The following is a 25000-nucleotide window of genomic DNA, read 5'->3' on the forward strand; positions in this document are numbered from 1 at the left end:
ATGGATGGGGGAGAGGAGAGCAGAGGAGAGAGATGGTAAGAGAGACTGATACGAATACAGGGAGAGAGAGAGAGATTGACAGAAAGAGAGAGAGACAGAAGGAGAGAGTGAGTGTGAGAGAGAGAGAGAGAGAGAGAGAGAGAGAGAGAGAGACAGAGACAGAAGGAGATAGAGTGAGTGAGAGAAGGAGAGAGTGAGTGTGAGAGAGTGAGTGTGAGAGAGAGAGAGAGAGAGAGAGAGAGAGAGAGAGAGAGAGTGAGTGTGAGAGAGAGAGAGAGAGAGAGAGGGGGGGGGGGGGTTAGGGTCATCCCCTCAGACTCGTCCAGCTGCCCCTCTCCGTGGGAGACGGGGTCACGACAGGGCGTCATTTTGGAACAGCCTCCCTCCAGGGTCGACGCCACACCTACCCTCTCCAACATTCAAATTCTAACCGACAAAATGGAACGACATTATTATTCCACGGGGCTACAATCATTTCAATGGTGACTCTTTCCTGTGTGACTCCACTGTTGTGGACGCAGAGCTGGAGAAACGAACACAGACATCCTACAAAACAGACGCGCTTGTCTCCAGACTCCTGAATACATTGAATCTCACGGCTATGTTGCTGAGGCGTGTGTTCGGCCGTATGGATGTTCGAGATGTACGTTAAGACGCATGCATGTTTGGGATGTGCGCTGCGTTGCATGTACGTTTGAAGTGTGTTAGTTGAGCTGTGTGTACTGTGTGTTTCAAGTGGGGCTCTGCAGAGTTGTGTTCACCTCTCACACACACACATACACACACAAACTGAAGACACTACATTCCCTACACACAGCAAAAACAGTAGACACAACACACACTACACACATACACACAACAGACATCACACCCACACACACACACTACACATGGATCTCAAACACTGTTACTACTGCCGTCCTAAGTAGGACACGTCTCTGCCAGTCTCAACACACACACACACACACACACAGACCCACGTTGCCCAGCCACTCCCAGAAGCAGAGTTCCAGATAGACTGCCAGACATACCATGGCCCATTGTATGGGCATGCTGGGACCAGTGGATACACACACACACACACACACACACACACACCCTAAATCTAAATACAAACACAGGAGTTAGATTTGACTCCAATGCAGTGTTTGCTTCTGAACACATTCACACACACACACACACACACACACACACACACACACACACAGCGGTCACAGAAGTTCCTGTGGTGTTTTATCTGGTCCTTATGTTGTTGCAATGACTGATACACTTGCACACACACACACGCACACACACACACAACAGAGTGACTCATCCTTAATGAAGCTGTTTCTTCATTTTAATTTGGGGTGAGACATGAGTGTTTCCTCTGAGGACTGTGGAACCACACTACCTAGTCATATTACAGACAGAGCAGCTTATCTAGAGCGAGAGAGAAAGAGAGAGAGAGATGGGAGGGTCGGCTACTTGTAAACCGCAACTCATTTTTTTGAAAATATCCCTCTCCATTTTGCTCGTATATGCACTCTGATTTTTAATAAGAGCTCTTAGTATAGCCACAATGGAGGTATGAGTGTGTGTACATGTGTGTGTGTGTGTGTGTATATGTGTGTGTGTGTGTGTGTGTGTGTGTGTGTGTGTGTGTGTGTGTGTGTGTGTGTGTGTGTGTGTGTGTGTGTGTGTGTGAAAGCCACTCCAGGCCACTTCAAGCCCAGTCTCAACATGGCTAGCTTGACGACTGAGGATCGGAATTCAGGAGAGAGGACAAAGACACACTTCCATTTGTGTGTGTGTGTAGGTGGGTGTAGGTGTGTGTGTGAGAGAGAAATGAATAGTAAATTAACCAAATTAATAGGAATATAAGGATCAAGATGGAAAGACGTTCTGTTTCATTCACAGGTACTCTTCCAGTCTCATACTAAATGTAAAATCATCACATTCTTCTCCCAGATAGACGGCAAGTCCTCTTAGTTTGCTGTGGGTTCTCTGTGTTGCCCTCCTCCTCACCTCCTCATCTCCTCCTCCCTCACCTCACCTCCTCCTTTTCAGCTCCCTCGTCACCTCCACCCTTATCTCCTACCTCATCCCTTCCTCCTCATCTCCTCACCTCCTCATCTCCTTCACCCTCACCTCCTCATCTCCTTACCTCCTCGCCTCACCTCCTCCTTCTCAGCTCCCTCATCTCCTCTTCCTCACCTCCTTCATCTCCTCCTTACCTCCTCCCTCCTCATCTCTGTCATGCCTGACCCCTATCCACACACACCCACACCCATACAAACACGCACACATAACACACACACGCACACTTCCATTATGTCACCTCTGTCAGGCCTGACCCCATACCAAATACCCAAGCCCCCCGGGTAACCAAGGTGACCAAATGAGGCCCCAGCCATCACCTAGCAACCACACAACAATGAGCTCCAAGGAGACGGAATGGCTTGAGCAAAGGGCAGGCTTTTCTCTAGGGAGGGAAGGAGGGATGGAGGGAGGGAGGGAGGGAAAGGGGGATGGAGGAAGGTATATGGTTTGCACCACGTTTTATACTGAGAAAGTAACACATATGTGTGTGTGTGTGTGTGAATGCACATATGTGTGTGTGTGTGTGTGTGTGTGTGTGTGTGTGTGTGTGAATGCACATATGTGTGTGTGTGTGTGTCAACTCCACAACCCCACAGATCAGTCCCAGCACCAGCCAGGGGCTCTCTCCTCTCCTGCTAGATGTCTCTTCACCTGAGCTGTACGTGAAGTATGACCGCTGTCTGGGACAGCTAAAGGTCCTGCTCCCATCCCAGTATGACCGCTGTCTGGGACAGCTAAAGGTCCTGCTCCCATCCCAGTCTGCTGTCTCTCTGCCCTGCCCACAACTGATGGTTTCCATGGAGACAAGCAGAAAGGTGTGTCAGACTGCACCTATCCTACTTCTGCTGCCTTATATCGAAACCACACAAACACACACACACATACACACTCACACACACACACACACACACACACACATGCGCACACACACACGCCACAATACATAGACAGACATGCTCTTAGATTTTAAAAGCACACCTACACACACACACACATACACACTAGGGATGGGAAGATTCACCGATTCGCATCGGTGCATCGCATATAAGTTCACGATGCGATGGCCCGGATCAAAAAAGTGTGCACCGAATACAATGTGGGATGAAATCGCGATGCATCGTTTCTAACATCTTTGCATCGATATAATCCGATGTATTTACATATAATTATGTGTATGCAAACACCTTTAGTATTTAGAAATTTGAACAATGATTTGTGACAAATAATTCTATATTTAGTTAGTTTCTTAAGCACGGTTTTATCTCCACTGCTGTCAGTGGCCGATTCTCGTTTCGCGCGAGTTGGAGGCGTGTTCGGGCGAGTGTTATCACGGCGGAGGAAGAGTTACACGTTCCTACAAATTGCAATAAATCCAAGGTTTGGCAACACTTCGGATTTTACAAGAAAGATGGGCAATTTGACAAGACCCATGCAATTGACAAGATATATCGTACTGCTATAAAGTACACAGGCAGCACGGCTAATTTAGGTAGTCACCTGAAGAGTCTACATGGTATTTGTGTGGAGACGTCTGCCTCCCCCTCGGATTCAGCTGGCTACAGTCAGTGGCTAGCTCCAGCGGTACCCCTAGCAAGAATAGGAAGCTATTTTCCGACAAAACAAATCCCTGTTGTGTACAACAAAGTAAGACGAGAGATAGCTGAGTCATTGAGAAAAATTTCAAGTTGGACGTATGAGTTCAATTTAGTGTGTTGTATTATGACAGTGTTTACAGCAGCTTGTGACTGCCTGTAATAGTTAACCCTTTTTTACATTCAGAGAACACATACAACAGGAAAGAAGGACTGGTTTAAGGCAAGGTCCAGGCCTAATGTTATTTTATCTATTGTCAGAGACTTTTAATATGTGAAATAAAACTTTCACTTGTTTAGTTAATTGATGATTTGCAGTCTGACAAAGAAATAAATCATAGCATAAATGTAAATCATTATGTACCATATTAAATTGCATGGTATCATATTCCCTTTGCATCGCATCTCACTGAATCGCATCGTGTCGAATCGCACTGCTTCGCAATAGGGGTGAATTTTATCGTATCGCATTAGTAGTTGCTTTTATGTATCTTTAATGTATCGGATCGTTGGCAGTGCATCGAGATGTGTATAGTATCGTCCTCAGTGATGGAGATGCACATCCCTAATACACACACTCCACAATACACATTCTCCATTTCTGCAAGACATTACAAAACAATCTATGTTTGGTTTACAAACCTACACCTCTTTATCTCTACAAAATACAAAAACTCCCCTTCTCTCTATCTATCCCTACCCTCCCCCCCTCTCTCTCGAACAGACACACAACTTCTCGAGGGAAAGGAGACGATACAACAATAAACATAACTTTGTTTACTATGGAGGAGGGAGATGGAGAGAGAGAGAGAGAGAGAGAGAGAGAGAGAGAGAGAGAGAGAGAGAGAGACAGACAGACAGACAGAGAGACAGACAGACAGACAGACAGACAGACAGACAGACAGACAGACAGACAGACAGACAGACAGACAGACAGACAGACAGACAGACAGACAGACAGACAGACAGACAGACAGACAGACAGACACAGAGAGACACAGAGAGACACAGAGAGAAAGGGGATGTGTTTGTGCTGAGGCAGTGTGTTAGCCTGTTGGCCACCAGTCAGTTAGCTTGTTCATGTGAAAACTCTTTGTTTTGCCTCAATGACCTCCTCTCTTTTACAGCTACTTTATGGACTGGAACCTGCATGTATCCCCTGGGCTGGCTAAAACCACGCACGCACACACACGCACACATGCACACACACACAGACACACACAAGCTCTTTCTGTCTTTCACCCTGACTCTCTCTCTCTCCCTCCCTCTATATTCATCTCTCACATGAACAAACTCCAAAGACACAAACTCACACCTCCCCGTCTGTAATGTGGCAGCGAGGAAAGGCAGAGCAGCAGAGGAAGATAAACAGAGAGAGGCGGAGAAGCAGAGAGGCAGACGGCGAGGAGGAGAGAGGAGAGGCAGAGAGGTTGAGAGAGGCAGAGAGAAGAGAGACAGAGGAAGAGGAGCGGCAGAGGCAGAGAGAGGCAGAGAGAGACAGAGGGAGAGGAGTGGCAGAGAGAGGCAGAGGCAGAGAGAGACAGACGGGGAGAGGGAGAGGTCAAGATGGAACTGTAGGGGGAGGAGGTTGTGTGTGTTAACTGGACCCTGGTATGATGTAGCAGTAATCCCACTGCCGGGACTGATGAAGGCATCGGGGGTGGGAGGAGATCATTGATGTAGGGCCAAGCGTTACAGGATTAAACACACACACATGCACGCACGCAAACACACACACACACACACACTGTGGGAGACCTGCAGGCTAATTAAAACGTGACACTCGCACACACTAGTTTCTCTCTCTCTCTCTCTCTCTCTCTCTCTCTCTCTCTCTCTCTCTCTCTCTCTCTCTCTCTCTCTCTCTCTCTCTCTCTCTCTCTCTCTCTCTCTCTCTCTCTCTCTCTCTCTCTCTCTCTCTCTCTCTCTCTCTCTCTCTCTCTCTCTCTCTCTCTCTCTCTCTCTCTCTCTCTCTCTCTCTCTCTCTCTCTCTCTCTCTCTCTCTCTCTCTCTCTCTCTCTCTCTCTCTCTCTCTCTCTCTCTCTCTCTCTCTCTCTCTCTCTCTCTCTCTCTCTCTCTCTCTCTCTCTCTCTCTCTCTCTCTCTCTCTCTCTCTCTCTCTCTCCCTCTCTGTCTCTCTCTGACTCTCTCTCTGACAGACAGTCTTCTCTCATATATCTTCTCTTGAGCCAGGCGGCACCTTCACTTTGTTTCTGAAACACACAGCCTATAGAATAACACAAATGGCCTTGTTCTCTATTTGTTTGTTTGTATGTGAGTGAGTGAGTGAGTGAGTGTGCACTACCCTCGCTAAAGCACCTTCTCATCTACCCCTATGCTAAATATCTCTGCAGTCTCTGATAACGGCTGACAGAAAGTGACTACAATTCACCACTCCTTCCCACCGCCCACACTATCTCTGTAAAGCCAGGCTGTACTAGGTCACTGCGCTGGTTGACTGCTCTGGTCGGGTCTGAGATTTACGGCTCGGGTTTTAAGCCAGTCTTACAGATAACACCACACTCCCCATCCCTCCATCCCTCCCTCCCTCCGTCCCTTCACCCCCCCCCCCATTCCCCTCAGCACCTTTAGAGCCTTTCATCCCCCCCTCCTTCTATCCCCGATATCCCCCTCCACCCTTCCACTCCTCCCCATCTCTCAAGTCCTTCATTGGTCCCTCCACCCCCCACCCCCCTCATCTCTCCCCTGGATACCCACATGAAAGGGCTCTCTGCTGGGCACACCTCATTACCACAGCCTGGGGCTCCGGCCTGCCGTCCAGGCCTCTGGAAACCAAGCCTCAGAGTCAGGGGGGGCATGATGTGCTCGTTTGGCCGGGCATCAAAATAGCTTCGCAGTGATACCATGTTGGAAGGGGAGCAGAGCAGAGATGTCGGTGGGGGAGAGGCGGGCAGGAGAGAGAGTTGTTGGAAGAGGGAGAGACAGGGGATGCAGGGATGGTGAGAGGGGTCCTGTTACCCCAGAAACAGAGAGACACAGAGAGAGAGACACCAGATTGACAGAGAGACAGAGAGAGATAGACAGGGAGAAGCAGGAGGGAGAAACAGGAGGAGGAGGGAGGGGGGTCCTGTTTGACAGGAGAAAGAGAGATGGAGGGAGGGAGGGAAAGGCAGACAAGAGGAGAGCAAGAAGGAGAGAGAAGAGGTTTAGAAGACAAGGAGGGGGTGGGCTTCGATGGGAGATGTTGGGAGACAGGGGAGGAAGGGGGAGATGGAGGAAGCGGAGACTGAGTTGAAGGGGGAGACCGGGGGTGGAAGGGGGAGATGGAGGGAGGGGAGACTGGGGGTGGAAGGGGTTAAGCTGGAGAGACTGTCCTATCAGCAGCGTTTTATCCTTCCAGCAGCAGTGTCACCCAGGCTTCCTGGACCAGGTCAGCTTTGATGTGTTAATACACACACACACACACACACAAAAGAAAAGAGGTGATGAGAAAAAAACAGATGGGACCTCTCACCAGCAATATCTCTCTTATGCTCCCTCTCCCTCTCCCTCTCCCCTTCTCTCTCTCCCCCTCCCCTCTCCCCCCTCTCCCTCCCTCCCTCCCTCCCTCCCTCCCTCCCTCCCTCCCTCCCTCCCTCCCTCCCTCCCTCCCTCCCTCCCTCCCTCCCTCCTCTCTCTCTCTCTCTCTCTCTCTCTCTCTCTCTCTCTCTCTCTCTCTCTCTCTCTCTCTCTCTCTCTCTCTCTCTCTCTCTCTCTCTCTCTCTCTCTCTCCCTATCTAGCACCATCCCACACCTCTTTATCACCCTTCTTACTCCATCCAGATATATTCTATAGCACTTTAACTCACTTTCTTCTCTGCATCCCTCGCTTCTCTGTTCTCTTTATTGCATTCAGTTCTCACTCCCACCACTCTTCCCCCTCCTCTCTGTCACTCTCCCCTGCTCGCCCTCTCTCTACCCACTCTCTCTACACCGTCCTCCTCTACCCTCTCTCTCCACCTCCGGAGGTGTCAGATTGGTGAGACTTCTATTTACACCACACAACAGGTACAGTGTGTGTATGTGTCTGTGAGAGAGAGAGCGTGTAAAACAGCAGGGAGGAAAATGATGTGTTTCCAAAAGTTCCCCACACAGGGAGAAGAGAGAAGAGGAGAGGAGAAGAGAAGAGAGGAGGGGAAAGGAGAGGAGAGGGGAGAGAGGAGAGGAGAGGGGAGAGGAGAGGGGAGAGGATCCTCCCTGTTGTCTGTTGAGACTGGAGATTTGAGCACCTCACAGGAGAAAACTGAGAACACACTGTCCTGGTTCTAGCACTTTCCTGACTAACACAGACATACCCTCACACAGACAAAGACAAACACAAAAGCACACACACACACATACACACGCACACAGGATTACTGGTCAAATGTTTTGCCATCAAGCACACTTCAAAGTATTTTCTAAAATGGAACGTTTTCTAGGACTTAACTTTTCCTGCAATGAAGAGGTAAACTCATGTCTTTCTCTTTCTTTTTGTGTGTCTCTCTCTTTCTCCCTCTTTTACCTTCCCCCTTTCTCTCTCCTTCTCTCTCCATGTCTTTCTCCCTTTCTCTGTCCCTCTTACCCCTCTCTACTTTTCTCCCTCTCTCTTTGTCATGTGTGTGTATTCCCCAAATAAGAGTTGGGAGTCTTGGTTACTACAGCAACGAGTAAAAGAGGGAGGTGTATGTGCTACTCTGTGCCTGTCTGTATGTGTGTGTAGAGTGTGTGAATGTGTGTGTAGAATGTGTGTGTGTGTGGTTGTGCGGTCGGGTGCTAGGTGTTGCCCTGCAGTTTGTTTGTTTGCAATCTCAGACGGTATCAGACAGAGCCTCGGGCTAGAGGGTCGAAGCAATGTGTGTGTGCGTGTCTGAGTGTTTGTGTGTGTGCGTGTGTGTGTGTTCAGCTGTAAATGTGTCCTGTCTCTCTCCTGGAGGACAGGGAGGCACGGGGTGGGGGGGGGGGGTCCCAGGGGGAGTCCCAGACCAGCAGATCTACACCCCCCTTGCCCCCACCCCCCCACACACACACACTATAAGACACAGCAGAGAGAGGCCCAGTAAGGCCCCAGTAGAGGCCCAGTAGAGGCCCAGTAGAGGCCCGGTAGAGGCCCAGTAGAGGCCCGGTAGAGGCCCAGTAGAGGCCCAGTAGAGGCCCAGTAGAGGCCCAGTAGAGGCCCGGTAGAGGCCCAGTAGAGGCCCAGTAGAGGCCCGGTTGAGGCCCGGTAGAGGCCCGGTAGAGGCCCCAGTAGAGGCCCGGTAGAGGCCCAGTAGAGGCCCAGTAGAGGCCCAGTAGAGGCCCGGTAGAGGCCCGGTAGAGGCCCAGTAGAGGCCCAGTAGAGGCCCCAGTAGAGGCCCCAGTAGAGGCCCAGTAGAGGCCCAGTAGAGGCCCAGTAGAGGCCCAGTAGAGGCCCAGTAGAGGCCCCGTAGAGGCCCAGTAGAGGCCCAGTAGAGGCCGGTCCCCAGGCACCAGCACCATGGTCCAGTTTGAATCAGATGATCTGGTTACACTTTGAATGTGTCCTCCAGATGCCCTGCAGGAGCAGAGATGAGCCACACAGATGCCCTGGACACACACACACACACACACAAACCTGACACACACACACACACACAAACCTGACACACACACACACACAAACCTGACACACACACACACACTCTTTAAAAATTCTGATGAATGTACTGGCTTTCTCATTCAAAAAGAGGCCACTGCACCCATCCCCCATATGCTGTGACAGACACACACACACACACACACACAAACACGACAGACACACACACACACGACTGGCACTATATGGGCTGTTATTTCTGGCTGAAGTTGTAGCATTCCACAGGCGGCTGCCAACCCCACCAGCCAAGGTGTGTGTGTGTGTAGGTGTGAGTGAGAGTGTTTGCGTTTGTGTGTGTGTGTGTGTGTGTGTGGATGGGTGAGTGTGTGTTCGGTGTGTCTGTGTGTCTGTGTATGTGTGTGTGTGTGGGGTGTGTGTGTGGATGGGTGAGTGTGTGTTTGCGTGTGTCTGTGTGTCTGTGTGTGTGTGTGTGTGTGTGGGGGTGTGTGTGGAGGTGAGAGCAGCCCGGTCTCCTGTATGTCACTTTCAATCATGCCCTGCCAAAGCTATCCTCTACTGACCCACTAACACACACACACACACACACACACACACACATCTCTCAATTCAGCAAGCAGACTCTCTGGCAGACTTGCAGAGTGAGATCCCTGAGAGTGTTCCTGACTGATCTAGACCATACAGGGATGTCTTATTCATGCTCTATCCATTCAGAATGACCGAGCCACTCCTTGATCCCACACACACACACACTATCTCTCTTTCTCACACACACTCTTTCTCTCACACACACACACACACACACAATCTCTTTCACACACATACTATGTCTGTCTCGTTCACACTCTCTCTCACACACACTAACAGTCAGTTCATATGCTGCACCCTCTCAGACGCGTCCAATCACTAATAGAAAATGTGTTTGTAAGCACAATCGTGTGACCCAACCACACACACAAACAGGAGACCTCCGTACCCATTACAAAAAGATTCATGAAAATCCAAATGAATCGTAAAACATCCACCCACTGTTGGCAGGTAACTCAGCTGGCTCTGAACACGGACATTGTATGTGGGAGCGCTATCATTTCTCATTGAGAGTCTGGTGCAACCGCCCAATATTTACACTTCAAAACATTCCCTCGGAATTCTCCCTGAGCCTCACACTGAGAGACCGTCTCTGGAAGGATCAAACAGATAAACACAAGCCGAGAGAAACCCACTTCGGTCCTCCAACACAAACACAGCACGCGACACAGAGCAAGAATACACGGCTAAAGCATCTCTTTAATCTCCCGAAATAGCCTGATGGAGAATGTAGTCCCTGCTGAACAGCAGCCGAGGCTGTATAAACACTGGGATGTGTAACGACACTGTTACTGTGTGTTTAATTGGTGTTTTTCCTCTGTGTGTTTGTCTGTGTGTGTTTGTCTGTGTGTGTACGTGTGTGTGTGTGTTGATCTCCCAGGTTGCAGTGTTAGGGTTTGTGTACCAGAGCGTCTCTGTTGTCAAGCATTAGCACGGAAATCAGGGATGAATGAGGAAACGAGATGAGGATGAACCACACCCCTTCCCCCTGCCCAGCCCCCCCCCCCCCCCCCCCGGGTCACCTGGCTTACCCCCCACAGAGCAGGTACCATCACACCCCTCCTCCAGGACTGCCTCCCTACCCCCTCTCTCCACCCCGCTGCCCGCCTTGCTACACCCCCCATGGAGAAAGTAAATGGAACACCTCTACCCTGCTCTGCTCTCCTCTCCTTTCTTTCTTTCCCCTCCTCTGTGTGTGTGTGTGTGTTTACACGTCATAGTCACACAGGACAAGCGGCGGTAAACAGTGATCCGAGGAGAGATCATAAATACCCCCCCCCCCCGCCCACTCCTCCTCCCCCCTCTTCTTTTCCCGTCCCTCCGTCCCCCTCTCCGGCCCCCCTCCCCTCCGAACCAGATGCCAATCCCTGGGGGCGACTATCTCCCTGGATGTTTACCCCCTCGCTCTGCCCCTCCCTGCATCCACCTTCCTCTCTCCATCCCTCCATCCTCCCTCCTTCCTCCTGCTCCCACACTGCGAACACGTTCTAATTACAGACACGGCTCGCAAGATTACAGGCCAGCACGGCAGAGCGGGATGGCGGGATCGAAGGAGGTGGGGAGGGGAGGGGAGGGGGGGGGGGGGGGGGGCAACAACAGGTCGTTAACAATGATGGATGCCTCTCTTTTTTCATTGTTATTCTTCCCTCTCTCCGCGCTACTCGTCCACCCTCCTCTCCCGCCCCCCGCCTTTATTTGTTTCCCCAGGCTCTCTCTCCCTCTCTCTTTCTCTCCATCCATCACCCAGCCCTAACTATCTCCAACTATCTCTAATAATCTCGACTCAGCTCCAATCATCTCTAATCGTCTCCCATTATTCCTGATCTGACAGTGCCAATGCATCAGAGTCAGTTTTTCGACACATGTAAAAGTGAACGGTTATTTCACATTCCATCCATGTCTACCCAAAGACTGCGGCTCTGCAGCCCCGCTGTTCCTCTGGGCTTCAGACCGCATGTACCAGGCCGGCTCCAACCAACCTTTCTGTATATTTTTCTTCATTCAAAACATGCCTTCATAGCACTCATAAAGCCATATTCGGAATGTCCTCGACAAATTAAACAACTGGCTGACTCTCATTGTCATGAATACTCACTGTCTTTCAACTTGTGGTCTCTACCGTGGGTAAAAAAAAAAGTGACAATAAGTCAAATATAAATATAAAGTATGCACTCTCGAAACTCTCAGCTGACAATGGTTGGCTTCTTCTCCACACCACGTTTCCAGACATGCTTCAATACCATTACAAAGAGCACAGTTCCAGGTCCATCTCTGTTTTCCCATGGAAGGTCGAGTCTGAGCCCCCTGCAGGGGGTCTCCCCCGGCCCTCCTGACTGCCGACAGTACCCCCCCAACCCCCCACCCCCTTTCTCAGTCCTGGAATCAGAGTAAGTGGCGTAATGACCACGTTCATGCCTTAATGACTCATACGAGCTAAAAGTCATCGAGGTAACCAGTGCCCTGTTATTAAGCAACCTTCCGACCTGGAGATAGAAAGCGTGAAGAGAAGGGTAGACAGAGGAGCTACAGGAGTGAAAGGTCGAGAGAGAGAGAGAGAGAGAGAGAGAGAGAGAGAGAGACAGAGAGAGATAGAGAGAGAGAGAGAGAGAGAGACCGAGAGAGAGAGAGAGAGAGAGAGAGAGAGAGACAGAGAGAGAGAGAGAGAGAGAGAGAGAGAGAGAGAGAGAGAGAGAGAGAGACAGAGAGAGAGAGAGAGAGAGAGACAGAGAGAGAGAGAGAGAGAGAGAGAGAGAGAGAGAGAGACAGAGAGAGAGAGAGAGAGAGAGAGAGAGAGAGAGAGAGAGAGAGAGAGAGAGAGAATGAATGAATGAATGAAAGAAAGAAAGAAAGAAATGATAAACAGCATGTAGAGAGAAAAGACAGGGTCCCGAGAATGACAGTAAAGAGAAAAAAGAAAGAGAGAGAGTAGAGAGAGAGGAGAGAGAGAGTAGAGAGAGTGGTTGCAAGCAGGGTAATTACCCGGGCACAGAGATCGTGAAGGCTGGTGTTTAACCTGAAGGCTGCAGTCTGCAGCATTAACCTCCATGTTAGACCCATTAAAGACAGACCCTAACTAGACCCTGGGAGCTTTTACAACAAGTGCACACACACACACACACACACATACACAGGCACGGACACACACACACGGAATGGCAGCGTAAGTAAGTCTTCCTCAGGCAGAGCAGAATCTTTAAAGTCCATCCACTGCTGCTGGCTGGCGGGTCTGAAGCCTGAGTCTGGGGCCGGACGGGGCAGACGCGCGGCTGGGGACTGAAGACACACGTCAGGGTTGGGATCCCTCTGCCCACCACCCTCCGTGTGCCACGTGTCAAATCCTGGCCTCGCAGACATCTCATACACATGTGACCCAACGGATCGGCACGTTGATACTGTCCACCGACAGTGCCAACGATATTGGCCGGGGTTTCCCAGATTCGTTAAGAAGCTCTTGACGCGAAGAGCCTCTTAGGAGCGTTCTAAGAGCGTTCTAGAGCGTTCTAGAGCGTTCTTAGAACTCAGTGTTAAGAGCTTCTTAACGAATCTGGGAAACCCGGCCATTGTTTTGAAGCCGTCGGTTTCAAATTCTCTCGGCGTGCGGGTTGGGTGGGTTAGGGGGTTCTCGGGGAGCGTTTGTTCACCAGCGTGCCTACAGTGTTCAGCCCAACCCCCCCTTCTCAACCCCCCCACCCCAGGAGAGAGAGAGGGAGTGAGAGAGCCCCCAACAGGTTCATGGAGGCTCTGTCTCTCTCTGCCAAGGACACGGCACCGGTGAGTGAGAATGCAGACCCACTGAGCAGCTGTTTAAGCTGTTCCAGCATTCTGCAGAACCTGTTATGGGCAGGATGCCACCAGAGGACCTGGGCTGGGGGGAGAGGAAGGGACCAGGGCTGGGGGAGAGGAGGGGACCAGGGCTGGGGGAGAGGAAGGGACCAGGGCTGGGGGGAGAGGAGAGGAGGGGACCAGGGCTGGGGGGAGAGGAGGGGACCAGGGCTGGGGGGAGAGGAGAGGAGGGGACCAGGGCTGGGGGGAGAGGAGAGGAGGGGACCAGGGCTGGGGGGAGAGGAGGGGACCAGGGCTGGGGGGAGAGGAGAGGAGGGGACCAGGGCTGGGGGGAGAGGAGGGGACCAGGGCTGGGGGGAGAGGAGAGGAGGGGACCAGGGCTGGGGGGAGAGGAGGGGACCAGGGCTGGGGGAGAGGAGGGGACCAGGGCTGGGGGGAGAGGTGGGGAGGGGACCAGGGCTTGGGGGAGAAGAGGGGACCAGGGCTGGGGGAGGACAGGACCAGTGGAGAGGAGTAGAAGGAGGAGGCTGGAGGAGGACAGGAGGGGTAGAAGAGGAGGATGAGGAGCAGGAGGAGAAGGAGGTGATGAGGAGATGGAGAGATGCAGGGCTGGTGTAGAGGAGTATGTGAGAATGGGAGGAGGAGGAGGACTATATATATAAGTATGAAGTATGAAGCTTCCAGAAGGAAAATGATTTTTCCGTGGCTGTTTCCCAGATGCTGTAGGTAACCTGATCCAGAACACTGACACTGGGAACTCGGCGACAGGGACACTCCAATTATCCCCCGAAAAAATGGACCCTCGTTACAAACGCAAATAAAAGTTTAGTGTTACTCTGGGATAGTCACTCCACAGGGGTGTGTGAATGTGTGTGTGTGTGTGTGTGTGTGTGCGTGTATATGTGTGTGTGTGTGTGTGCGTGCAGTGGTTGGGTTGATCACCAAATGAAGACCGGTACTGAAACATTATCATCTTTAGTCTCTCTCTGTCTGTCTGAATCCCTCTCTCTCTCTCTCTCTCTCTCTCTCTCTCTCTCTCTCTCTCTCTCTCTCTCTCTCTCTCTCTCTCTCTCTCTCTCTCTCTCTCTCTCTCTCTCTCTCTCTCTCTCTCTCTCTCTCTCTCTCTCTCTCTCTCTCTCTCTCTCTCTCTCTCTCTCTCTCTCTCTCTCTCTCTCTCTCTCGTCAATGACATAAACAGTTCCTCATTATGACAGTCAGACATCCTCTCACCTGCAGAACAGCTCAGGGTCACATGTCCCCTTAGTTCTCCTCCATCATCCTTCAGCCGTCACACACACACACACACACAACTGCAGAATGATCTATATGCCAACTTGTTAACCTACAAACTCTCATGGACTCATGCAATCCAATGAAGTTCAGAATATAAATCAAGACAATGACCTTGACAGACAGAGAGAGAGAGAGAGAGAGAGAGAGAGAGAGAGAGAGAGAGAGAGAGAGAGAGAGAGAGAGAGAGAGAGAGAGAGAGACAGAGAGAGAGAGAGAGAGAGAGAGAGAGAGAGAGAGAGAGAGAGAGAGAGAGAGAGACAGACAGACAGACAGACAGACAGACAGACAGACAGACAGACAGACAGACAGACAGACAGATAGATAGATAGATAGTACTCACAGTCTGGATAGGGCAGCGTTCTTCTGGAACAGCAGTTCTGGAAGCTGCAGCAGTTGGTTACGGTTCAGACGCCTGCAGGGAAAACACAGGATCAGCAAACCTGTGTGTGTGTTTGAGTGTGTGTGGGTGTGGGTGTTTGTGTGTGTGTGTGTGTGTGTGTGTGTACATGCAGCTGGTGGGTATAGTGTGTGTAAAGCAGTGATTGCAGTTGGCACCAACGCTCCTGTCTGGGAGAGCTCAGAACTGGCAGGCTGTATGCTAATACAACAATTAGCCAAACGAGGAACAGCCTGTTGCTAATGGCTGTTAGCAGACCACAGCCACTCACTGTCTCTCTCCTTCTTTCTTTATCACTGTCGCTGTCTCAATCTCTCTTCATCTCTCTCCCTCTTTGTTTCCCCACTCTTTTTTTTTATCTCTGACTCTCTCAAGCGTCGCAAACGAGCGTCAGAACATTCCGGACCAGGCAGACAGGGCTCAGAACGTTCCGGACCAGGCAGACAGAGCTCGGAACATTCCGGACCAGGCAGACAGAGCTCAGAACGTTCCGGACCAGGCAGACAGGGCTCAGAACTTTCCGGACCAGGCAGACAGGGACCTGAGTCGAGCACAGCTGCCAGGCTCTGACACATGGACACGTGAACATCAGACCTTTAAGGGTTTTGCTGAACCTCTGCAGTTATGGGGACCAGGCATTATGGTAAGGTACATCATGGGTAATGAGGCATTATGGGTAGTGGGCATTATGGGCATAGAATATTATGGATTATGGGTAAGGGGCTTCACGGGAATGGTGCAGTATGGATAATTATGCATTATGGGGAATGGGCATTAGAAGTCTGGTGCATTGTAGGTGCTGTGGAATTATGGGTAATGTGGCAGAGTGAGTAATGGGCATTATGGCTGTTATTCATTGTGGGTGTTGTGGCAGTCTGGGTGATGGGCATGACAGTTAACAGGTAATGGATGTTATGGGTATGGTGCATTATGGGGATGAGCCATGATCCAAATCCATCTGCTACTCATTATACATCTGTGAAGTGCACATCCAATCCCCATCTGTTATGAACCCAAATATACCATCATCTGACCTCAGGGTGGTTACTTCATCACACATCCACCCGTACATCTGGTTAGGGCACACACAAGTGTGTGTCTGATGTGGTCTAGTCTGTGTGTGTGTGTGTCCAACCTCTCCACATGTGGGAAGCCAACCCGCTTGACCAACGTGTGGTGAGAGTGTTTGTATGCCTGTTACCAAACTGTTTACTGAGTGTCGCCAGCTGTTTACAAGCTGCTGAACAGCCCTCCCTGGGCCCAGATGGGAGGCACTCCAGTCCCTGACCTGCACAGCTGGCTGGAGCAGTGTGGAGCAGCGTGGAGCACAGGTGGAGCACAGGTGGAGCACAAGTCACCCTGCCTGCCTCCCTCCCCCGGGAGCTCTCGGTGCTACTTACAGTCTCTCCAGCTCCTTCATGTCGTCAAACGCTCCCCTCTCCACCACACCTATCTGGTTCTCCATCAGCTGCCTGCAGAGACAGAGAGAGAGAGAGAGAGAGGGAGAGGGAGAGGGAGAGAGAGAGAGAGAGAGAGAGAGAGAGAGAGACAGCGAGAGAGAGAGAGAGAGAGAGAGAGAGAGAGAGAGAGACAGACAGACAGAGAGAGAGAGAGAGAGAGAGAGAGAGAGAAGGCAGTGGAGGGAGGAAAGAAGGATGGAGATAATGAAATTACGTTCCGAAGTGTAATTGATGCAGCAGTACGGAGCAGGTCAGCCCGTAAAGTGTGTGTGTGTGTGTGCGTGGTGTGTAAGTGTGTGTATCTGTGTGCGTGTGCGTGGGGTGTGTCAGTGTGTGTATCTGAGTGCGTGGGGTGAGTGTGTGGGGCCGGTGGGGGGGGGGTTGAGAGGGTCAGTGTGGAAGGATTTCCTGCATGGTGGGAGCTTCTGTTTGGGAGGTAAGACCCCTTGTTGAGTGTGTGCGTTCAAGCTGACTAGTTCCAACACCCATTGGGCCATGGTGGTCTGGATACACACACACACACACACCACACTGGGCAGCAGTGTGGCCTTGGGTAGGGGCAATCTGTTGATTCTTGGCAGGGGCCAGAAGCAGCAGGGATCGCAGCCAGGAAAGAGTTTCCTGAGGTGGGATAGAGAGTCTGAACAGGAGGCACTCTGGAGGGTTAGGGGGGGTGACGTGTCGAAGAGGGGGGAGGGGGGGAGGTACACGGGACAGAGGTCTAGGGTCTGTGTGTGTGTGTGCGTGTGTACTGCACGGTGAGGCTGGCTGGTATCTTTGCTGCAGTCTTCAAATGCAAACACAAACACATTAGTTACACACAAACACACAAAGCATTAGTCATACACAAATACACACACTGCGCCCACACATATAGGCACACACACACGCTACCCTTGCTAGTGCTGCCAAAGCTAACGTTTAGTAGAGTTTGGAAGTGTTACAACAACAAGGTCGGAAGAAAAGAGAAAGAGAGCATGTGCGCATGAGAGAGAGAGAGAGAGAGAGAGAGAGAGAGAGAGAGAGAGAGAGAGAGAGAGAGAGAGAGAGAGAGAGAGAGAGAGAGAGAGAGAGAGAGAGAGAGAGAGAGAGAGAGAGAGAGAGAGAGAGAGAGAGAGAGAGAGAGAGAGAGAGAGAGAGAGAGAGAGAGAGAGAATGAAAGGCAGAGAGTGAGATAGAGAAACAGAGAGAGAATGAAAGAGAGAGAGAGAGAGGTGTCCAAGACTTCAGAAGTAACAAGACCTTCCCTTCATGGCAGAATACTGCCCTGTCTCCATGAGGGAAAACCACTCAACTGCAGTGAGAGAGGACGTGTGTGTGTGTGTCCGTGTGTGTGTGTGTGTGAGCTTACATTGCACAGTCCTCTCTGCTTTTTCCCCATCGTATAAATGGTAATCACTGTTCACAGCCCATAAATATAGACAGAGAAGTCCAATTCACTTCCTTCTCTCTCTTTCCTCCTCCCTCCCTTTCTCTTTCTATCTCTCTCACACTCTCTATCTCATGAATTTAGATTGAGGTGAAATAAAAGAGGCTTCTGACTGTGGAAAACTTTTTACATGAGTCAGAAAAAACATCGTCTCTCTCTCTTTCTTTCTCTCTCTCTCTGCCAGGCTCTATCTTTCTCCCCCACAATCTCTCCTGCTCCTTTTCTCTTTATCACAGTGGCCAGTTCTGCTCTGTTTTATTTCAGACAGCAAAACCCCAGTAAAGTGGAGACTGTAACATCTCCAGGAGAGGACCTGGGTGCTGAGTGCTGGGGGCAGGGGGGAGTGGTCTGGGGTCTGGGTCTGGGTCTGGGGTCTGGGGCTGGGGTCTGGGGTCTGGGGTCTGGGTCTGGGGTCTGGGGTCTGGGTCTGGGTCTGGGTCTGGGGTCTGGGGTCTGGGTCTGGGGTCTGGGGTCTGGGGTCTGGGGTCTGGGTCTGGGGTCTGGGGTCTGGGGTCTGGGGTCTGGGTCTGGGGTCTGGGTCTGGGGTCTGGGGTCTGGGTCTGGGTCTGGGTCTGGGTCTGGGTCTGGGTCTGGGTCTGGGTCTGGGTCTGGGTCTGGGGTCTGGGTCTGGGTCTGGGTCTGGGGTCTGGGGTCTGGGGTCTGGGTCTGGGTCTGGGGTCTGGGGTCTGGGGTCTGGGTCTGGGGTCTGGGTCTGGGTCTGGGGTCTGGGGTCTGGGGTCTGGGGTCTGGGGTCTGGGTCTGGGGTCTGGGTCTGGGTCTGGGTCTGGGTCTGGGTCTGGGTCTGGGTCTGGGTCTGGGTCTGGGTCTGGGTCTGGGTCTGGGTCTGGGTCTGGGGTCTGGGGTCTGGGGTCTGGGGTCTGGGGTCTGGGGCTGGGTGCTTCGGGCTGGACAGTCTGATCTGGGAACCTACAAAAGCTATGAGCTGTTGCTCTGGATGTGGCCAGACAGACAGGCAGACAAGCAGACAGACGAGCAGGAAAACAGGCAGGCAGACAAGCAGACAGGCAGGTAGACATGCAAGCAGACAGGTAGACTGTAAGACTAAACATTCCTACTGTTTGACCCCTCCCCCAAGGTTACTCTGAGGTCATCACTGTTAGTATATAGCCTGCTAAATCAGAGAGGTTGGATAACAGACACTCAAAGACACACACACACACACACACAGACGCCAGTCATTTTTATAGTCTGTGTGTGTGTGAGTGCTGCCAGAGTGTGTGTCTGTTTCTCCTGTAAGAAGTAGTTTCCTTCTTACTTGTTGGTGACAAGCTGGTGACACAAAGGTATTTAACCTCTGCAGAGCTGGGGAGGGGGGGCGGGGGGGGCGAATATGTTCGAGCAAAAAGGCTTGAAAATAGAAGTGCTTGGGCAGTAGGAACGGAGTCTGTCTCAATTTACATTTGACACATGTTCAGTTCATATTGGTTCCCCCTTTGGAGCTGTTTGTAACACCTTAAGCACACATGCACACACGGCCACATTCACACATAGGTTTGTTTTACTATCCTAGTGAGGACCGAAAATTCACTCCCATTCAAAAGGGTGTTATTGTGTTATCCCTAACCCCTAACCCCCATTTTGTCTTTGTTTCACATCCTTCTGGTCCCCACAAAGGTACACATAGACACACACACACACACATTGTAAGCCCTTTTAAATACCATTAACAGGAATCCCAAGAGCTTTTTAAAATCACTCTTGCAAGTTTACGGACAATTTTAATTAAGGTCCAGTGCTCTGAAGATTGCATGCAACTTTTGTGTGTGTGTGTGTGTGTGTGTGTGAGGGAGACAGAGAAAGGATTATTCCAGCAGTGAGAGAACACTGATCCACAGTTGAAGCCTGCTGGAGTGGACCCACTCCGAACCAGCAGTCCATTACACCACCTTCACCAGTGACATAACCACACACTCCCGCAAGCTGAGGTACTTGTAAAACACTCCTGTTAGCTAGTACTTTCTAGAACACACCGCTGTCGGCTCTCATTTGGCTGAAACACACTGGGAGTTCTTGTACTTCTGAAACGCACTCCTGTAACCTCCGGTAATGTAGTCTAAAATCCTACTCTTGTGATTTCTGGATTGTGAAGGTGTGACTTTTACTATGATACTCATACATTTATTATGGACCCATTGTTAAACATGTACATATGGCATTCCCACAACTAAAGCATGCTGGGATACTGACACTGGAATTGAAAAAGCTAGTTCATGCCAGCCACACACACAGACCCCCCCATCCCCCAACACACACACACACACACAGACCCCCCCCATCCCCCAACACACACACACACACACACACAGGATACAACACGAGAAGCAAAAGTTTACTTACAACACACGGAGATACTTGAGTCCAGAGAAGTCGCTTTTGGTGATACGTGTGAGATTGTTTCCATTTAGCTCCCTGAAAAAAAAACACACACACACACACTATATTAATAATACATCAGGAGTTTCCCAGTGGGCCTGTTCAGTCTGTGACTAACACCGCAATCAAGAGTACAGAGACAACTTTGTCTATTGATACCTGGGGCACTTTCTCAACTGCACACACACACACACACACACACACACAGAAATGGACAGAAGAACACACAGTGAGAGAGAGAGAGAGAGAGAGAGAGAGAGAGAGAGAGAGAGAGAGAGAGAGCGAGAGAGAGAGAGAGAGAGAGAGAGAGAGAGAGAGAGAGAGAGAGAGAGAGAGAGAGAGAGAGAGAGAGAGAGAGAGAAAGAGGGAAAGAGAGAGAGAGAGAGAGAGAGAGAGAGAGAGAAAAGAGGGAAAGAGAGAGAGAGAGAGAGAGAGAGAGAAGGAGGTAGAATGGTGTAAAGACTAAGAGAAAAGAGAACTTCAGGCAGAGAGGCTGGAAGGAGAGAGAAAGAGGGGGGGAGAGAAGAAGGATGTAGAGAGAGACTGATAGAGACAGAGAGACAGAGAGAGAGTCACACACACATAGAGCACACACAACAAGCAAAACGATCAAAAAATGCAGATAGTTTTGAGCTAAGCCGACACGTAGTGATAAATGATGAGTGTGTGTTAACAACACCTTGAAGAAGAGGCGAATAGAAGGTTTCAAATAAAACCGACTGGTCTCACGTGAACATGTATCATCAAGCTGGAAGGTGGTGATACTGAGAGGGAGAGAGAGGGATGACAAACTAAAAGAGATGGATGAGAGAGAGAGAGAGAGAGAGAGAGAGAGAGACCATTTTTGGAGGTCGGGACAAGCAGCTCCTTTGAAATGGGATCCACACCCCTGACTCCCTGTCTCTCCCCTCTTGAGCAGACCCCTGCCCTCCCTCTCCTCCATCCGCTGTCTGCCTCTCCCTCCCCCCACCCCCTCCCTAGCTCCTAATCCCTCTTCCCTCCCTCCCTCTGTGGGATTAGATAGGCTGGTGGAGGGGATGTGAGGAGGCCAGGGGGCAGAAAGCTAAGTGCTGTGGAGCTAATGAGACCTGCTTCCCTGCTGAGAAGTGGCCAGCAAGCAGGGTGGGGAAACATGGGGAGAGGAACAAGGAGGGATGGAGGGCAGGAGAGATAGAGGGATGGAGGGATGGAAAGCAGGATGGACAGAAGGATGGAGGGAGGGATGGATGGACATGCTGGGATAGGAGCAGGGACGGATTGAGGGATGACTCAGTGTGTGTGTGCGTGTGTGTGTGTGTGTGTGTGTGTGTGTGCGTGTGTCAGTGGGTTGAGGGGTGATAGATCGCCTCAGCATTAGATAGCATCCTCCTAGTGAGTGGCAAAAAAAGCATCTCACACACCCACACATACACACACACACACACACACACACACAGACACACACACGGTATAATAACAATGAAAGCCACATAGAGAGTTTGACCACAGAAGCTGCACTCTAATCCAATGTCTCCAAAACAATACTTCACTCTCCACCACCACAAAACAAAAATCGAAATCTTTGCCAAAAGCAGCGTTTCCCTCCCTTTCTCCTTCCTCCCTTTCTCCCCTCTCTCTCTCTCTCTCTCTCTCTCTCTCTCTCTCTCTCTCTCTCTCTCTCTCTCTCTCTCTCTCTCTCTCTCTCTCTCTCTCTCTCTCTCTCTCTCTCTCTCTCTCTCTCTCTCTCTCTCTCTCTCTCTCTCTCTCTCTCCTTCTCGTCTAATGACCACTCATGGGACTGTAATGCTATGCAATGCAAGAGAGAGTGGTCATTACAGACAGATGGTGGGTGTGTGTGTGTGTATACACAGGTGCATCGACAGGCCGAGCGACTGGCCACGGGAAATAAATAATGGAGTGAGCTTCATTAGCCTGGGGTCCGATACTCACATGTGCTGCTCATTACAGGTGCTTACACACACATGCACGCAAGCACACATACGCATGCACACACGCATACACTATTGGGTTCCCAGGATCTTATCTACAGGGTGGCCTTCAGTGATGATGCCTTCAGGAACCATGGGACATGGTGGGACAGGGAAGGGGAGAAAAGAGAGAAAGAGACAGAGCGAGTCAGAGTGATAGAGACAGAGAGAGAGAGGCAGACAGACACAGAGAAAGAAAGAGAGAAAGAGAGAGAGAGTGGTGAGAGAGAGCGAGAGAGAGAAGAGAGAGAGAGAGAGAGAGAGAGAGAGAGAGAGAGAGAGAGAGAGAGAGAGCAAGAAAGAGATAAAGAGTGCAGGAGAGAAAGAAAAGTCCCAGAGCTGTGCCCGGGGGCCCCAAAATCATGTCTCACTCAATTGATTTCTTAATGACTACATTGATTATTTGTCCTCCTTTATGTATGTCCGTGTAATACCTAGTGACTTCTTAATATTGCTGCTTACAAAAGAGGGGCTCTTCCACTTTCATTTGCAAGTTTGTGGCCTTAGTCTACTAGCCCCTTTGGGGCTTGGAATTGGAGGTGGATAGGGGCTTGAAGAGCAGGGTCAGTGCAGTCTGACCCCACCTGAGGAAGTCTGTGAGCCCAGGGGAGATCACTCTCTCTGGGGTGACAAGCCAAATCTACTCCCCTGTCAGAGAGAGGCCTCCGGTACTCCAGTCAACACAGCTGGGATTCGCATCAGATTCAGATGGGCAGGAAACACGCACACACACTCCCACACACACACCACGCACACTCCTCCACACACACACACACACACCACACACACTCCCCCACACACACCACACACACTCACAGGCACACCTTTTACCCGTTCAACAGAAGCATGCCGTTTAAATGGACGGTGTGGTTCTATCTGGCTGGTTATAGACAGACATCCAGGAGGATAATCTGTGTGTGATGTGGAGTTCCACACAACCGCTCAGCCTCCTCAACTCAGTCAGCATGTTCTCATCTGGCCGGACCAGCCTGGAGCTGGACTGAGACCATGTCCGGAATTTTCTAGGAGCTTCTTCAAACTTCCTAGTGAAGCAGTCCAACTGTGACTTCTATCTACTTCTATAGACTTTTATCTTCTCCACTCTGACTCCACTCTGACTAGTCTCTAGTGACTCTCAAATAGGACTGACTCTGCTACTTTGACTCTATTCTCTAATATGACTGTAATCTGACTCTAGAATCTAATATAACTGACTCTACTCTGACACGAGTCTTTAATAATGACTCTAATCTGACTCTAGTATCTAAAAATGACTGACTCTAATCTGACTCTGGTGTCTCAAATGACTGACTCTACTCTGACTGTAGTCTCTAATATGACTATAGTCTGCCTATAATCTACTCTGACTAGACTCTAATATGATTCTATTGTGACTAGCCTTTAACTAGCCTTAACTACTCTGACTCAAATTAATGGTCATAAGCAGGTTTCTGCAGAGCTGGATAATGACCCATTCATTTGAATCAGGTGTGTTGGAGCAGGGAAATATCTAAAACATGCAGGACAGGGTGCCCTGAGGAGCAGGGTTGGGATCCACTGCGCTAGTCCTCCAGCAGAGACAGGGTGTGATTGTTTCGCAACTACACTCCTCCACATCTCTGCGTTTATGTTTTGACGGAGCAGCACAGGCACAAAGGGAGAACAGAAACGTGTCCTGTTTGTTTCTGCCATCTGCTGAAGGCCCAGGAGGAGGAGGCTGAGAGGGGGGCTGGAGTGGACCTGGTTTGAATTGAGCAATGTTAGGTGAAATGGAGTCCTCGGACGGCAAGGAGGGAACGCAGACATCCTCGCTCGCAAAAGCACACACATTCTCTCTCTCATTCCCACACACACATTCTCTCTCTCTCTCTCTCTCTCTCTCTCTCTCTCTCTCTCTCTCTCTCTCTCTCTCTCTCTCTCTCTCTCCTCTCTCTCTCTCTCTCTCTCTCTCTCTCTCTCTCTCTCTCTCTCTCTCTCTCTCTCTCTCTCTCTCTCTCTCTCTCTCTCTCTCTCCCTCTCTCTCTCTCTCTCTCTCTCTCTCTGCCCCCCCCCCTCCACACACACACACACAACACATTCCCTCTTGGATAGTAGGGCCATATAAACATACATCCTCTTAGACACACAATCAAACCCAGAGCCATATACACACACCCATCAGAGCCCCGCTCAGGCCTCCACCCACGGTGCCCGTGCGTGCGTATCCAGGCGCACACTGGTGTGCGTGTGCGTGTCCGTGCGTACGTGTGTGTGTGTGTGTGTCTGCTCACTGCAGGACCATTTGTACGGACAGCTTTGGGCTTTGTAGGGGGGAGGAAGCATCCTGGTCTGAGTTCTGGAGCTTTACACTGGGGGGACAAGCTGATATCACTCACACACACACACAATCATGACAAACACACACACACACAATCATAACAAACACACACACACACACAATCATAACAAATACACACACACACAAT

The 25000-nt window shown here is 50.7% G+C and overlaps 1 protein-coding gene across 1 annotated transcript in view; it reads right to left on the reverse strand.

The window, feature by feature from the left end:
* Positions 1-25000, reverse strand: part of LOC146267826 (slit homolog 1 protein-like) — an 84751-nt gene that overhangs the window by 49249 nt on the left and 10502 nt on the right. The window contains exons 2-3 of the mRNA XM_084709390.1: positions 20533-20604; positions 16686-16757 (exon numbers count right to left, since the gene is read on the reverse strand). Of these exons, the coding sequence (XP_084565516.1) occupies positions 16686-16757; positions 20533-20604 (144 nt within the window). The remainder of the gene's footprint in view (positions 1-16685; positions 16758-20532; positions 20605-25000) is intronic.

Source organism: Hypomesus nipponensis, chromosome 11, assembly GCF_054491055.1.
Source record: "Hypomesus nipponensis isolate SF chromosome 11, ASM5449105v1, whole genome shotgun sequence".
In the NCBI taxonomy this organism is placed as follows: Eukaryota; Metazoa; Chordata; class Actinopteri; order Osmeriformes; family Osmeridae; genus Hypomesus; species Hypomesus nipponensis.